Source organism: Pimephales promelas, chromosome 24 (genome assembly GCF_988280905.1).
Source record: "Pimephales promelas chromosome 24, fPimPro1.hap1.1, whole genome shotgun sequence".
Taxonomy (NCBI): Eukaryota; Metazoa; Chordata; class Actinopteri; order Cypriniformes; family Leuciscidae; genus Pimephales; species Pimephales promelas.
Genome location: NC_142792.1, coordinates 18,304,816 through 18,322,216, shown reverse-complemented (window position 1 = coordinate 18,322,216; position 17,401 = coordinate 18,304,816). Strand labels below are relative to the sequence as shown.

The 17,401-nt window shown below is 37.6% G+C and overlaps 1 protein-coding gene across 2 annotated transcripts in view; it reads right to left on the bottom strand.

Annotated features, from left to right (window-relative positions):
- Positions 1–17,401, bottom strand: part of LOC120477083 (copine-8) — a 117,898-nt gene that overhangs the window by 24,272 nt on the left and 76,225 nt on the right. For both annotated transcript variants that reach the window (XM_039668490.2, XM_089126651.1), the window contains 2 exons: positions 15,406–15,459; positions 14,634–14,695 (listed from right to left, as the gene is read on the bottom strand). In XM_039668490.2, coding sequence (XP_039524424.1) covers positions 14,634–14,695; positions 15,406–15,459 — 116 coding nt within the window. The remainder of the gene's footprint in view (positions 1–14,633; positions 14,696–15,405; positions 15,460–17,401) is intronic.

Below are 17,401 nucleotides of genomic sequence, written 5' to 3'. Positions count from 1 at the left end.
ATAGCCCATCGTATACTTTATTATTGATGCAGTCAAAAACTCTCCAACTAATTTGCAACCAGGCCAGAAGCTTTGGCTCAGTTTGGCTAGCTCACATTACCTAAAACAATAAGGGAAATGTTAGTGGGTATGGGATGGAATGAAGATGTATTTCTTCATTTTATTCTAAATTATATATTATATTGTATTAATAGTCTTTCTTGTTACATTAAGGCTATATGTATTAAAGCAGAGTGCTCTGGGTAATATTTTATATCCTGCCAAAACATGCATTAATCATTGCCATTGCATTTGTATTTTCAAAGATGTGAGGGAAAAAGAAAAAAAGATATTTGTTTACACACACATACACCTTAATATTCTAATATGTCCATTTGTTCACAATGTCCCACCACACAATAAATCATTATACCATTTCGACTAGACACAATCAAAATGCAAAAAGAGTTGTTTTTCCAAACTGTTTGGAGCAATTTGTTATATTTCAGCCCGTTCTCATCCTTTAGCGTGACATAAAACGCTATATGACAAAACGGCGCTATACTACGCACATGGCGCCCGTTATCGTTAATATAACACGCGCTGTGAGGGCTAAGTTTAGGTGTGGGGTAGGGTCTGTGTGTCATATTCACGCTAAAGGAATTATGATGTCTTGGGTTCGCGTGTTATGTTAACGATAAAGGGTGCCATGTGCGTAGTATAGCGCCATTTTGTCATATAGCGTTCTATATGATGCTAAAAGAATGAGAATGCGTTGTATATTTTTGTATATTTATGTATATATAATATAACATTAAAGAGTAGGCTCTATTTGATGAGATGAATTGCTCTGTCATTTATGAGATTTACCAATTTGTGCTGGTTAATTATGAACAATGGGTAAAATTGGAGGGTGGGGATGGATGGGGGCGGGGCTTCATTGGAGCTCCTCCCCTAACCATATGTGATCTCACTCCAAGCTTTTGATAAAACTTGAGAACCCTGGGTTTATACAAACAGCTCTTACTGGCTTATGTCCGTTAAACTCACCCCATAAACCTCACTCCAATCCGGGTCACGGCACCAAATGTAACCAGTCCTACTCAACCAGCTGCAAGCGGGATTCGAACCGGCATGAGAGGTGGGGGCGCTAACGAGGACACTAAAGACCGCAGCCACTAGCCAGGGGTGTACGGTTTACACGCACATCTATTGCTGATCTTCGTCCGTTGCACAAGTATGTTTAGTCTTATTTGTTTTAACGTTGCATCGGGAGAATAGATATGCAGGATACATTGAGCCGGGATGGGTGTATGTTTTCTGGGACATTGAGACAAGCAAACTAATGGCGTAAGTACAGATCTGTCTCCTCTCATTAGACTACTCTCATTACTGAAGTTACAGCTGCAGACAGACACACACACACACACACCAAACTAGAAATACATTCTTAAAATATATGTGCAAGAGAGTGAGGATCGTACCCAGCATGCCTAAAACTAACCACAAACTATATTATTTTCATAAATATCATAACAAAAATGGTCAAGTAAAGCCTGGATCTAGTTTGCCTGTAGACAAACAACAGATTTTTTTTTATTTTAAATACAAAAAACAGATTTTCTATGTTAGTAGTAGCATGCTTCTGGGACAGATATAATATGGCTTTCATATAACAAAAAAAAAATCTGTTGGTTGTATTTGTTACAGAACCAAATGCCCTTAGCTGAAGAAACACCCACTCAAATGTCTCTTGAGATAAAACAGACAGCATTTAAAGGGAATTTTAGGCACATTTTTAGCTTAGATATACGAAACTCGGAACTCTAAAAATTAGAATATAGTGCAAAAGTTCATTTATTTCAATAATTCAACTTAAAAGGTGAAACTAATATATCATTTAAACTCATTACATGCAAAGTGATATATTTCAAGTCTTTCTTTGTTATAACCGCAGCCTGGAGAGAATTGTCAGGGACTATTCACAATGAGTGGACTGAGGCTGGAGTTACTGCATCAAGAGCCACCACACACAGACAGATCCTGGACATCGGCATCAAATGTCGTATTCCTTCTCAAGACGCTTCTGAACAACAGACGTCAAAAGCATCTTACCTGGGCTAAGGAAAAAAAGAACTGGTGTGTTGCTCAGTGGTCCAAAGTCCTCTTTTCTGATGCATCTCATTTGGAAAACAAGGTCCCAGAGCCTGGAGGAAGAAACGGAGAGGCACACAATCCAAGATTCTTGAAGTCCAGTGCGAAGTTTCCACAGTCTGTGTTGGTTTGGGGAGCCATGTCATCGGCTGTCATCCTTTATTAAGTCCAGAGTCAACATAGCCATCTACCAGGACATATTAGAGCACTTTTCACGCTTCCTTCAGTAGACAAGCTTTATGGAGATGCTGACTTCATTTTCCAGCAGGATTCAGCACCAAAACCTGGTTCAATGACCACAAACTCACCTGACCTGAACCCCATAGAGAATCTATGGGGCGTTGCCAAGAGAGAGATAAGAGACGTGAGACCGAGCAATGCAGAAGAGCTAAAGGCCACTATTGAAGGATCCTGATCTTCCATAACACCTCAGCACAGGCTGATCACATTCATGCCACGCCACATTGAGGCAGTAATTCATGCAAAAGGAGCATAAACTAGGTACTCAGTACATATGAATGATAATACTTTTCATTTCTGTATTTAAAATCCTTTTTAAAATTGATTTCATGTAATATTCTAATTTTCTGAGATTTGGAATTTGGGGATTTCATAAGCTGTAAGCCATAATCATCAAAATTACATCCAATAAAGGCTTGAAATATCTCACTTTGCATGTAATGAGTATTATATATATTAGTTTCACCTATTAAGCTGAATTACTTTTGCACGATATTCAAATTTTTTCGAGTTTCACCTGTATTTGAACTATTACTTTCAAGGGTTGGAATCAATCATGTTTCAAATCAGTCACTCGTGAGGGTACATAACTGGTTTGGATGCTGCCTTAAAAGGTAGCAGCCTAAAAAAAGGAATTGGCCAGTGTTAACCTAGTGATTTCACGAAGGAGATGAGCATCAGGCAGCTGAGTAAAGATGTCCCACCATTACTCACATTCAGTTGAGACTGAGCCAGTCATACCATCTGTTAGGATAATGCTTACAGCTCTTAGAAAACATGTTTTTGACACAAAACACTCCCAGCATGTCATACAGACATATTAGTTGTTGAATAAAATGTTCATATTCATAAATGATTCCTGTTTCTTATGGGATTTTGATTGGTTGGCTACAATAATTCACACATTAATCCTGCCAATCATTTTCAATGAAGAGTGTTCATGTGACTAATAAAGCCTCAAAAGGCCCCAAACTAGTGCAGATGCAAATGGATATTACTAGCCACGACTCAACTTGTGAAAGACGAGAGGAAATAATCTATATTAGAGACGAAAGCGTAACTACCATCTGGTTTTCTCCAAATCTGACACAGAACCCTCTGACTGTATGTATGGAATCAAAGTGATGTAGATGGGCAAGCCATGCAATGGCTTATAGTTCATATTTTTATGTTTCAGATTATATATCTCCATATTAATAACAGTCTGTCTAATTCTGAGTGTTGGTTTTCTAAATATATTTTGGTTATATGTCTACTCAGAATTAAGCTTTTTTTTTTGGGTATGTCATTTATGGCACTTACTTGCCAAAATATGGGTTGCTGGTGAAGGGGTTAACTTCATACGACAGTAGAGCTCATTATTCAGTAAATCAAAACTCAGAGGGGGTGCAGAAGAAATGCAGGTGATGTGACACAATTGAGCTCGAGAGTTCCATTGCAGGCAATAATCTCGATTGATTGTGGCAGAAACTGACAGCTAGTGTGGACACTTGAGCAGAGGTGATCTTGACAGTATTTCCAGAGGTTTTACACAAACCGAACAGCTACATTCTTGAGGGGACATCTGGCTTTAGTCAAGTTATTAAATCACTAGACTACAGTTGGGGTCCAGGAAATGGACTGATTTTGCTTATGTTATGATGAATGGCTTGAACAAGACAGTTGTTGTGCACAAATGGTCTTCTAGGGTGGTTTCTACTGTTGAACAAACCAGTGGCTGTCAGAGAGGATGCAATGTTCTCTGAGAACACAGAGAAAGATGTAGACAACAAAGAGTGATAAAATGTACAGATCAGCAATACAATGGGAAGAGTGAATTGATGAAGAAAACAAAACAAAAAAGGACCTAAAACCGAGCCCTGTGGGACACCAACTCATTCCTGCTTTTGGAGATCTCTAATCAAACACGCATGAACCAGATAATCAAGGTTTTAGGGTTCATTAAAAAAGTACAGACAGGTGTCAGAGCAGGGTTCAAAAGGAAAATTGTCTGTAGATCTCACAGAACAGGATTGAATACCCCTGGTTAGGTACTTGATAAAGAGGGCAAATCAAATGAAGCCTGTGTGACAGGCTTTTAATGTTTGTTTGATATGTATTCATTGTTATCAGTTACAGAATGATCAGTCTTAATCATTGTAACACATTATCTTGGGACACCTGATATAGTCCTGTCAGTCTAGACCAGTGGTCACCAATCTCGGTCCTGGAGGGCCGATGTCCTGCAGAGTTTAGCTCCAACCAGGTCCAACACACCTGCCTGAAAGTTTCTATTATGCCTAGTGAGACCTCGATTAGCTGGTTTAGGTGTGTTTAATTGGGGTTGGAGCTAAACTCTGCAGGACACCGGCCCTCCAGGACCGAGATTGGTGACCCTTGGTCTAGACTATACTGTAGATACAGACCAAAAGTTCCCTAATAATTCCTAATAATTTAGAGTGCTCCAAAATCAAACGTCAAAACCAACCAAAAATACCTTTCAGAACAGTTCTACAAATGTTTGTTTTCTCTCAAATAGCCAGAGTTGATCCAGCTGCACTAGCCATATCAATGAGGCAGTCATTCACAGAACATATACAATCCCAACACCAGGCTTACTCATTCAAAACCTCATATTTCATTCTGCTGTAACCCCCTGGGATTTCTTGTCCCAATTTGCTTCCCGAAGAGAGCAGGAAACCAATCTGTATCTATGTCAGTGATACCTGACCACCAACTCATAGTGAAATCAAAAGTCAGAAGAGAGAAAGGCATTCATTAGGAGGTTAAAGGGGAAAAGAGCATGGCCATGCACTCCCATAATAGCACATATATTCCATCCAATAGGGGATGATTTACAGTACAGTAGTGCCACAAAGCTCTTAGATATTACAAAGAGCTTTGAGGCAGCAGCATACTATTGTGGTACATGCTCTCTTAGTGTGTTTGCAATGGGGGCGGTTACTGTGAATGTAGACGTGAAACTCTGAGAGTTGGAAGACGAGGGCTGCCTCTGCCAAAGATGGGGCTCAGATGTTCAGAGAATATCCACAAGAATATCAGGTTTCATTATTTGACTAAATCCCCCAAAACACCTGCTTCGAACAGTATGGGTGGTAAGTAAAAGTCTTATGGATATATCAGCCACTTATTATTAAAATGGAATCGTCAAAAGTGAAAACAGATATAACAGCTGGATTATTCAGCATTTTCATGTCCCTATCGTATCCCCAACATTTAATCTTAATAAAGTGGATAAAACAATAAACGTTTGGCATGATGTTGCCCTGTCCATGGTTTGCTTGAATTTGAAAAACTGAACCTCATCAATTCATTAAGACATATTCCAGGTGTTTCTTAATTTTGATTATTTGTAATTGGTAATCAGTTTATAGTTTTCATTTGTCACCGTTTAAAACATTGAATTGTCTAGTTGTGCCTTCTTGTTGTGATGTCTTAATAACATTATCTCAAAAACACATAATTTTGTAGAAACAATTGTAAAAAATGTTTTTCTGTGTAGAATTATTATTATTATTATTATTATTTTTGTGGTAGGGCCAGAAAAAAAAAGGTTAGAGATATGAATTATGAATTACTAGCCTGGCCATGCCTGCAAAAAAAAAAAACAAAAAAAAAAACATTCTTGTTGTTGAGCCCTGACAAAGATGGATTAAAGTAGACAAAAGCCATCACGTCGGGACAGCTTTCTATTGGTCGGATAGAATGATTAATAAAAGTTGAGTTTTCGTTCTTTTTTCAAGGTCTCATGAAAGCTGATGAGGTGCTCTGTATGCATGAGCCGGTGGCTGGAGAAATGTCTTGTGACATAAGCACAGGAGACGACAGATGTTGTTGACTAGAGGTGAGGGGACACTGTCCATCTGGAGACGAGGGACTTCAGGGGATGAAGCAATTTAGTCAATACTGCATTACCTAACTACAATATACAAATATACTGTATATATATGAAGAGTTCAGATGCAAAAGCCTCTAAATGCCATTTGAAATTTTCTTCTTGAATGATCATTTTTATCAAGCTTGTATATTTAAGTTCAGTGATTTCACTTAAATGGCAATGATGATTGCCTATTAATTGTTATTTAAGTGAAATTACTGAACTTAAATATACAAGTTTGATAAAAATCATCATTCAAGAAGAAAATTTCCAATGGCATTTAGAGGCTTTTGCATCTGAACTCTTCATATATATATATATATATATATATATATATATAGATAGATATACAAATATAGTTATAAATATATCTGACAAGTCACATTTGCCAGATAAGCCCACTTATTTGAGTCTCAATTTATTTTCTTTCATATCTTAGAATTAAACAGACTATTTAATACTATACCTCTATGACTTCTATATGTAAACAACTTCTGGTCTGTTAGGCTAATTCTGTGTAGCAGTGTCATTCATTAGTGTGAATTTTCAATAGTTGTTGATATTTAATGTGGGTGGTCATATGTTAATGAGTTCATGAGTGTTACATCTTTCTTAACTCTGACCTAAACCAGCTGCTTTTCATGGATCCAATCAATTCCAAAGGGGGAAACTTTTCATAGTTCCTAGAACTATTGGCGGAAGTACTCGGATTTTGGCGTGTTCGCAACGTAGGAACTAGGAACGATTTTAGTTCTAGAAACTCCTTTTGGAGGAACTACCGTAATTTAGAGTCGAGTCTAAACCAGCACTATAGGAACTACCAGTGACGTTAGTGTATGCTGATTGGCCGAACACACGCAAAACACCAGCACCCGCCATTTTTTAAAAAGCTGTGTGAACACACGGATTATAGGCTATCCTATGTATTTACTCCACAAACTAACTCTACGAACATGGAAAATCTACAGAGATGATTATGTATTTTTGCTCAGCTAGCAACACTGGACATCACCCACACGGCATACGCTAATGCCTTTTATACTTTTATATTATAACGATCTTTCTATGTATAACAGTTCTATCTAATAGCGTATTAGACAGATCGTAAACTAATGAACTCGGAGAACGCGAGCACCCTCAAAATAAAGGTCCGCCATGCCGTCAAAATAAAAGTCACAACAACAAGTGCGACTTCACTTCAGAGTTCCTACTGGCGGTGCGAACGCAACCAGGAAAATGTTTGAACCATTAAGGCCAATTTATACTTCTGCGTCGAGGGTACGCCGTAGTGTACGGCGTTGGCAACGCACGTAGGCGACGCCGTTGTGAGCATTTACACTTCTGCGTTCAGGTCTTGGTTGCTCTGCAGTACTGCTCCGAAACGCTAGTTGGCGGCGGAGGGTTTTAATGTTCCACTGTGTTTAGATTCCTCACGGCTTGGTTACTACAAGCAATAGCGACTGAAAGAGAGTGGATCATGTTGGAGTTGGAGCTTATTGAGGTGGAAAAACAGTTCACTTTAGTGAAATTACTAAAACTAAAACGCAGAAATGAGAGAAGACGTCGGAGGAGATGGTATGTGTGGAAATGCGTGAGAAGGTACGTGCGGAAATGCGTAGGAGGAAATGCGATGCTACCAAGCCGACCAATCACCGATCTTGCAGTCAGCGTCGTCGCGACGTGTAGTTACATTTTTGAAGAGGCGACGGCGAAGAGTACGCGGCATGGGACGCGTCTGTGCGTATGCTACGCCGTACCTACTGCGCGCACCCTATGCAGAAGTATAAATTGGCCTTTAGTCCCTGGTGGCAAGTTCCTTGTACTATCCGCTACGAAAGCACCTCCAACTATTTTTTTTTCTCACTGAAAATCCTGATTCGCTCACAAATATGAAAGTAAAATGGTTTGACATTCTCTTTGCTCTACATATATTCTGCTTAAGTTAGTCTTATTTTGTAGCATGCGAGCTAATTCTGCCAGTTGAAATCCCAACACATTCGATTCAAGTAAATAACGGGCAAGTTAACACGCAACAACGTAAAATAATTCATGAATCATAAATCCGCCGAGCTTTTCCCTCTGATGTAAAAAGACAGCTGTTAGCGTGGCTCAATCCAGGGAGCAAAATCGTCAACCAAACACACACACACACGTAGCTGACAACAGCTGTCCTTTGAGATAACTCCACACACAGAGCTGTAATTTACGACTGCAGATGCTCGCAGAGTTCTTCTCCTTGAGGGCTCCCTAATACCAATTAACTGATTGGATTGTTCTTCATCACAGTGGCTGTCTCTCTAGAGCAGCGCTTCATCTCCCGCAGCTAATGAGGTGCACTACAGACTAGTGTCAATCACTGCTCGGGGACGCCACAAACGGACAGATGACAGAGAGATGGCGATGAGAGAGATAAGAGGAGAAAAGAGTGAGAAGATAAGGGAGAAACACTAGGGGTCCTATCATACACCCGGCGCAATGTGTCGCCAGTGTTTTTTTTGCTGGTTTCAGCCTGACGCAGTTATCATTTTCAAGTCCTGCGCCACATTGTTGAAATAGCAAATGCATTTGCGCCCATGGGTGTGCTGGTCTGAAAACGAGGTGTGTTCAGGCACATTGTTGGCGCGTTGCTATTTTGAGGAAACAGAAATAGACTGTGCCATTGACCAACTTAAACCTGGTCTAAAGTCAATGGCGCAATATTTTTTTTTTTGTTATTTAAAGAGTAACTAAACACTAAACCAACTTTTTTTAGTTAATGATCTGTAAGAATGGATCTTTATTAATACCAGTCATTGATTCGAGTAACTTTTTTGACATTTGTTTATAAAGTGTTCTATTCCTACAATATATGGTGTAAAAACGTCTTAGTGCTGCCCTCTTCAGGTTGAACGGTGGCTACTGCAGTTGAATTTTCCTATTGGATGTTCCGCACTTCGTGACTAGGGTTGGGTATCGAGAATCGAGTATCGATTGGAACCGGGACTAACTTTTCGTTTTTCCCGGAATCGTTCAAAAGTTAAAATTTCGATTCCTAGTTTCGATATTCACAGTCCGCCGAGCGGAAGAAGAAACCGCTGAACAACACCAACGAAGAAGCGTCTACCGGAAGTGTTGGCATAACCACGCGAGTCGAACATGAGTACCTTACGTCGGCGATCCAAAGTGTGGCTTCACTTTTCTAAAAATAACGAAATCTCGGCAAAATGCAAAATTTGTGACAAAAGGAGTATTTTTACAGAAGGAGTATTTCCTTCAGAAAAGCCGTTGGTTAGCAAGGTTAGCTAAACTTTTTTGACCCTGCCTCTTAAAAGAATCGGAATCGAGAATCGTTAGGAACCGGAATCGAAACAAGGAATCGGAATCGTTCAAATTCAAACGATACCCAACCCTATTCGTGACGTACGCAGATTTCAGCTCACCACGCGAGCTACGCCGTTGGCAGTATAAAAACCATCTTGTGTCGTCAAAACCACTGTAGGGAGTCAGGAGTTGGAATTGTGAGTATTGAAAACGATCAGGATAGAGTTTTTTAGCATTTATTTCGTCCCCTCTATCTCCGCTGGGGTCTGCCCACTTTTTCAGCATTTTTCAAATATCGTCAGTGGGTGGAGTCAGGCTCTGACCAGGGGTTTAGTTACCCTTTAAAGAGTGCGTTAGTAATATGCGGCTATAGGCGGGTCCACAACGCATGTACACTTTGTCCCTTAGATGGTCAGATTGCACGGTTTAACCTCGTGCATGAGCAAATCCGTTTCCTCGCTAGAGAAGCATTCAGTTTTTCCCAACTGGCTTTTAAAGGGAACGGGAAATGAGACTCTGATTGGTTTATTGCATGTTACGCCCAAAACACAACCATTACTCATTAAGAGAACAGGGACAACTCTTTTAGACCATGCGCCGGGAGCGCCGACCATTTTTCCCGTCGTTAAACTAGCAAAAGTCTATACGGACACGCCCAAAGTGAGTGATTAAGTAGAGTGGATATAAAAAGTCTACATAAATAAATATTTAACAAAGCCATCTTGAGTAATTGAATTTAAATGTAAAAATATATAATTTTATTTAAAGTAATTTTCATTTTAAATGTAATATCCGATTTAATAAAAAAGAGCTTCTATGTGGATTATGATTGGTAAAAAAAGAAAATAAAAGACAAAAAGATCCATCCATTCATTCTCCAAACCACTTTATCCTCTGCAGGGTTGCAGACAAATCTTATACATTTTAAATTAGATTTTCATATGATAAACAATATCACATAAGCGGGTTGTTAGGCATGACACAATGCCAAATAATTACAGCGCATTACTGTTTATACAGGCAGTTTGCAGTTGCCAAGCAACTTTATTATATAGAATTCATTTGATATACAGTACGGTCACAGGTCTATGTCAGTGTCTTTACAAAGGTTTCAAACGTGTTTCTCACAACTAGATCAGAGTAATGTAACTCTTATAAAACTTCTCTAACTCCCTTTAAATCTCAACTTGGTATTGAGCAAGCAAGGTAGATGTACCAACTTTTTCAGTAAGTGTGCTCATTTAGTTAGAGTATTTTGCTGTGGGCAACAGCATAAACACTGTCATGCAGAATTACACTAACAGTGTTTCATACTGCAACAGCCAACAGGTGCAGAGAAGCTTTTATCACGGCAGAGGAAAAAATGTGCATAAATAGGGGAACCGAAAACGTGGCTGCCATTACGTAATGTGCGAGAGTTCTCGACAAAATCCATTTACAGCCCTACACAACTTTCCACTCAAGCCGTTCACACAATGACATGCACCGAAAAACAGCAGCCATTACCGCCAAGAAACACCGCTTTGGGAGTTGCCTTCTGAAAAACATCAAATATATAAATCCACCTACTGTATGTGAATTTGCATGTGCATGTCTGTCTATTTACTCGCTTAAAGAGTTCAGCCAAAAAATGAATATTCTGCTATAGTTTATTCTTGTGGTTGTTGTTTCTGGGAATGAAAGACAAAGAAATTAGATATTTTTGAAGAATCTTTACACAGTTGTGTAAAGACCATGACAAGAATTGAAGAGTTCAGATGCAAAAGCCTCTAAGTGCCATTTGAAATTTTCTTCTAGAATGATAATTTGTATCAAGCTTGTATATTTAAGTTCAGTGATTTCACTTAAATGGCAATGATAATTACCTATTAATTGTTATTTAAGTGAAATTACTGAACTTAAATATACAAGTTTGACAAAAATCATCATTAAAGAAGAAAATTTCAAAAGGCATTTAGAGGCTTTTGCATCTGAACTGGCGCACCACACAGGTCTCGAGTCCCACGGAAGAGCTCCGGAAGGATAAAAAGAGGGATGCCGACTTGTTTTGTTTTAGGGGCTGTTTACACAATACGTTTTATGTGTTTTGGCGGTTCAATTACACGACAACGGGTTTTGGGTGAAAGCTCAAACTTTTGAAAACGGCTTTCAAAGTGCAAGTTTTTGAAAACGGTCTCTGTGTAAACAACAAAACCGCGAATCTCCGAAGACGATGACGTCACGCACATGCGTATTAAGCTCCGTTCACTTTGTCGCTGCACGTCACCAGTGGCTGCTCTGGAGGGTGTTCCCACTACTGGTTGCCTAGTAATGTTTGTAACTGACATTCAGGGATATTACTCTATATTAGACAACAAATACGTTTTATTGATGCTACAAACAAATATTTTGGAAGGAAAAGTCTAAATATAAACGGAATCAGTACATAAATGCATAACATCAAAGATGAACGAAAACAGTGAGTGCTCTTTGCCATCGCGGCTATTTAACGGGCAAATACCGGTCTATCTGTATTCCCGAAACCATTCAGTCACGTACGGTGAACACCACTGTATGTACACGGAGATATATCATAAATTATAGGACAGTTTCTGACTGCTAAAATGAGATTCTCGTTCAACTTGCCTCGGTCAGACTCAGCACTGAAGAGAGACGCGCTCCACTCACAGTTAAACAGGGGTGCGTTTCCCGTACAACGACGTAGTTCGCTGCTTCACTACCATAGTACGATGCATCGTTGGAAAAATCAACTAGCTAGTCGCGACTGTTTCTCGAAAGCCACTGTCGCAAAGTATCATTCAACCACGTTGGTTTCGCACGTGGTGGAGTTATAGCTACTTTTAACGAAACTGTTTGAGATCCAATTAACGCTAGATTTGTTTTATATAAATTACAGACATGTCATCTGAGGACTATTTCTAATTGTTCTCCGTTGTTTTGCTTTATTACCAGAATCAATATTTGGCTCATTCTTACATAGTAGAGCACGTTCGCACATGCGCACTCTTCAAACACGTTACTTCAAATCTTTCGACAAACTAAAAGACGTAAATTCCATTTGTATGTGTTCTAAATAAAAGACACCGGTTGTACTGAATGTCAGCTTGCTTATTTTGCTCAAGATAAAGATTTATAACATCCAAATGTCATGGAATATAGAAACGATGCCGCTAACCATAGGTCGAGAGCTGTCGTTCAAACCACACAACTTTGCGATGCTGTTTGCGAATGTTCGTTGGAACGATGGTTTCGGGAAACACAGACTCGTTGAACTATGCTGATAACGACGGAACTTCCGACCATAGTTGGCTAACGATGCTTTCGGGAAACGCACCCCAGATCTCAACTTTGTTGCGCCACTGGACACGCCCCACCGGTCGCCGGAAGTCGCCCGCAATCGATAGTCGCTTGAAGTGTGAACGGGGCTTTACATGTTCAGTCTATAGTGTTTCATCGCCATCTAATGGCCTGGCAGCATAATACAACGTTTTTAGGCGTTTTCGCGGATCCGTGTGAATGGGGATCGTTTTGACAATGGTGTCGTCTGTATGCAAAAAACTTCTCCGTTTTAAGCATATCGTTATCGCGTAGACGTACCCTTAGTTTATGCGGCAGTCGTCCGTGAGATTTACTTTTGCGTTGTTTTTTTTTATATGTTTATAACTTTTGCCAGTTCTTGCCTCGTTCTTCACTGAGCCTTTAACATTGTTACATAGTTCATTCTAAAATATATATAAAAAAAAGATCTGCACACGAATATAGGCTAAAAAGCTCACCGGATTTTATTGTTTATTGTTTATTGCTCACAGGATTTAATTTATTATATTATTACCCATCTGTTTGGGACCAGTTTTTGTCGCTACGCCTTTCCATCCCCTCGAGGTCTTCTGAAACCATACTTCGTGTGAAGAACAGATTGAAATGTAGGAGTCAACCGTTTTTGGTCCTATCTATTTATTTATTAAAAATGTAATTCAGACTTAGCGTGACTTCACTACATCTCTTCAATGATGCATGTTTTTTTTAATAGTAATTTTATATTTCGGGGGGACATAAAGTAACAAAATGTCAGGATGAAAGAATCAATAACAAAATAAAGGGGAAAAATACATATTGAAAAATGAAATGACTTAAAAGTCAGGCTTATTACATCTTTTGGCATAGTCATTTATTGTTTTTTCTTAAAAAAAATATAGTTAAACAAAACTACTCTTTGCATATTAATATCTGAAAAAAGTTTGTGAGACCTCATGAAACCAACATGAACACACAGAGTACATTTCTAATCACTTGCCAAAAGGTTTTCGCTTTTTCTTTGTCATTAACACTGATGCCATTATTCCCTGATTACCCTCACCTCTAATGAAGCTTGTGTGTGAAGAATAAAAAAAATGTGCATTGTGTTTGGTTACTACACATGAAAGACCCAACATTTTATAGCTTATGTCTTAGGAACATTAAAATTAGAATAACACAATTTCCATTGTTGGATAAACTATCCTGTTCAGCCATTAGTAATTGGATGAAATCAATAAATGATGAGCTGAACATTCCAGTATGGTTACAGCAAGTAAATGAATTTTAGAGACAAATTCATCTCGCGCAGCGAACTTTCCCCACAACATCTCAGACTCAGACTAAAAGGAAGGAGTAGCCATTAAAATGGACGTCTGGTGGTGTCGTGTCAGAGCAGAGGTGACCATCTAATGAAAAGAGTCGCTCAGTGTGGGCGTGCGATCTGCCATGCATGGATGAACCCTGCCTACCCCTCGCATTTAATCGCACACACCTGCGCTAAGAATAGCAACCCAACCTCATCTATCATCTACCATGAATGGACCTGATCACTCATGGTGTCCGGCTTGAAGTCTGTCATCTGTACTGCCAGCTTAATTGCCTAGAAGGACTTCAAGAACCTGTCGAGACCTGCTGTTGAGGACGCAGGCTACGTTCTGGGTGGTTCACCACTAGTAATGTGAGAGTTTAAATACACCGAGTCACTTTATTTTTCCATGAGCATTTGTTGTCTGTTGGGGTTTCCACCTCAGAAGCAGTGTTTGCAAATGAGCGAAACATCACTTACCCGCCTTTGATGTAGTCCAGGAAGGTGACATCAATATCAACGAGAAACGAGAGCAGCGTCACCTGGAAACATGAAGTCGGACAATGTGATTCTTTGTGCCGTCATTTCGTCATATCAATTGACTCTTTCTTTTGAGTGATTCTGATTTAAATAAAGGGACTTCCTCAAGCATACACTACAAAACAGCAGCTAAAAACTGTTGGGAAAACTTGTCAAACTAAAGACTAGACAGAACTCAGTGTATTCAATGCAGATTTTATATAAAACAGATTGAAAAATGTTATTATTGTGAAATAAATGTACACACGCTGTGATGTAACTTTTTTGGTAACACTTTAAGGTTCATTATTAACATTAAATAACATGAACTAACAATGAGCAATACATTTGCAACTGTATTTATTCATCTTTGCTAATGTTAGTTAATAAAAATACATATATGTTCACTATATAGTTCACTAATGTTAACAAATACAACCTTTGATTTTAATAAAGTAATAGTAAATGTTCAAATTAATGTTAACTAAGATTAATAATAAATGAATAAATATAAATATAATAATAATAATATAAATGCTGTAGAAGTATTGTTCATTCTTAGTTCATGTTAACCAAGGTAACTAATGAACCTTATTGTAAAGTGTTACCACATTTTTGTCATATCACCCAGAGGCAATGTTACTTGTAGTTTCTCTCCGAAACTCAGAAAAATCAATCATCAAAAACAAAATCATACACTATCAAGAGAGCAACATGAAAAATGTTTGCTTACGGTTCCAGAGTTGAGATATTTTTTCTTCTTGCCTTTCTTCTTTGGGTTTATGACCTGTGGAGAGAAAATTAATGAATGCCATTGCTTAAGAAATTGAATAGAATAGAATAGAATAGAATAGAATAGAATAGAATAGAATACACTGTAAAAAAATATTGATGGTTTAACTTAAAAAAGTAAGTAACCTGGTTGCCTTAAATTTTTAAGTTGATTGAACTAGAAAAAGTGAGTTAATACAATGAAGTAGATTAATTTAACCATCAGAAACTCAAAATAATAAGTTATCTCAACTAAATAAATTATTATAAAGTTGATTTGACAAAGAAAATATGTTGTGATAACAAATCTTGAAAACATTTTTTACAGTGTAGAATAGATTAGACTTCATCGTCCGCTAGGGGAAATTTGTCAAAATATTTTCATGATTTGTAATCACAACATTTTTTCTTTTGTCAAATCAACTTAATTTATGTAGGTCAGATAACATACTATTTTGAGTTTCTGATGCTTAAATAAATCTCCTTCATTGTATTAACTCAATTTTTCCAGTTCAATGAACTTAAAATTTTAAGGCAACCAGGTTACTTCATTTTTTTTAAGTTAAACCAACAATATTCTTTACAGTGTAGTAGATAATGGGATTTGTATAAGACTATAAGCGCTACATAATTTAGATGTATGGACTGTATTTATACGACAGCCCTTCTACACACAGTCCAAGTTAAATCAAAACTATATGTACACTGTAAAAAGTTGCTGCCTTAAATTAAGTACAATCTTAAACTTGAATGTTTAAGTCATTTCAACTTAAATTACATTAAACTGACTTAAAAAATGAGTTGAATCTTGTGTAACATAAAAAGTTAACTTATTTTGATGAGTTAAAGCAATGTAAAACATATATTGTCATAACTTATGTTGGTCATATAATTTTTTTTTACATTGTAGAAATATATATATATACTGTAAAAAATATTTAAGATTTGTTATCACAACATTTTTTCTTTTGTCAAATCAACTTAAATAATTTATTTAGTTGAGATAATTTATTATTTTGAGCTGATGATTAAATTAATCTCCTTCATTGTATTAACTCACTTTTTCCAGTTCAATCAACGTAAAATTTTAAGGCAACCAGTTTACTTACTTTTTTAAGTTAAACCAACAATATTTTTTTATGTGTCTCCATGAACATATTTGTGCATGCAAGAAAAGGAGAAAGGGAAAAATAAAGCAAAACAAGAGGCTAGAGAAATATGTGAGACCAACCGAACACAACAAAAGACTGAGATTATACAGTGACAATTATTCGCATGTGGAAAAGCCCGAGCCACATATATAAAAATATAAAATAAAGTATCTCTTCCTCCCACTCACAAATGCTAAATGAGTTATGAACATATGCAGCGCCTGTGGAATGAGAACATCTGCTAACATCTCAAGATCTGTGACTAAATTCTCACGTTGCTGAGTGTTTCTCTTAAATGACAATGTGAAATTACTCAGTCTAATTGAGAAAACATTGATTTTTTTATATACATCATCCCTCAAAAGATGGAATTTCTCTCAGATTTGTCATTTTGTTATTTAGATTTGATAGGGGCAGCGTCTCAGGGAAAGATACTATCTAAATTTACTTTAAACAATGAGTACATTTATAAGTAATATAAATCTGAAGTTCACTTATTTTCCTCATGATTTCAGATTTAAAAAGTCTTATGAAAATGTACATTTTCAGAACTCAAAACTTCCTTCCCAGTCCAAAATATAATTTAATAAATCTTTTTCAAAATTCTGCTCTAAATATCTGTAGATTCACTTCAAATATACCAAATATCGTTATTGTGTGCATTGTTATTATTATTAAATGTCACTGTGCCCATAAAGAAGGTGGAAAATGATCATGACAAGCTCCTTCGCTAACATTATTAAAATGATAAACAACACCTGTAGTAAAATATCTATCTTTAGTTTGCATTTGATGTTCCAGTGTCTT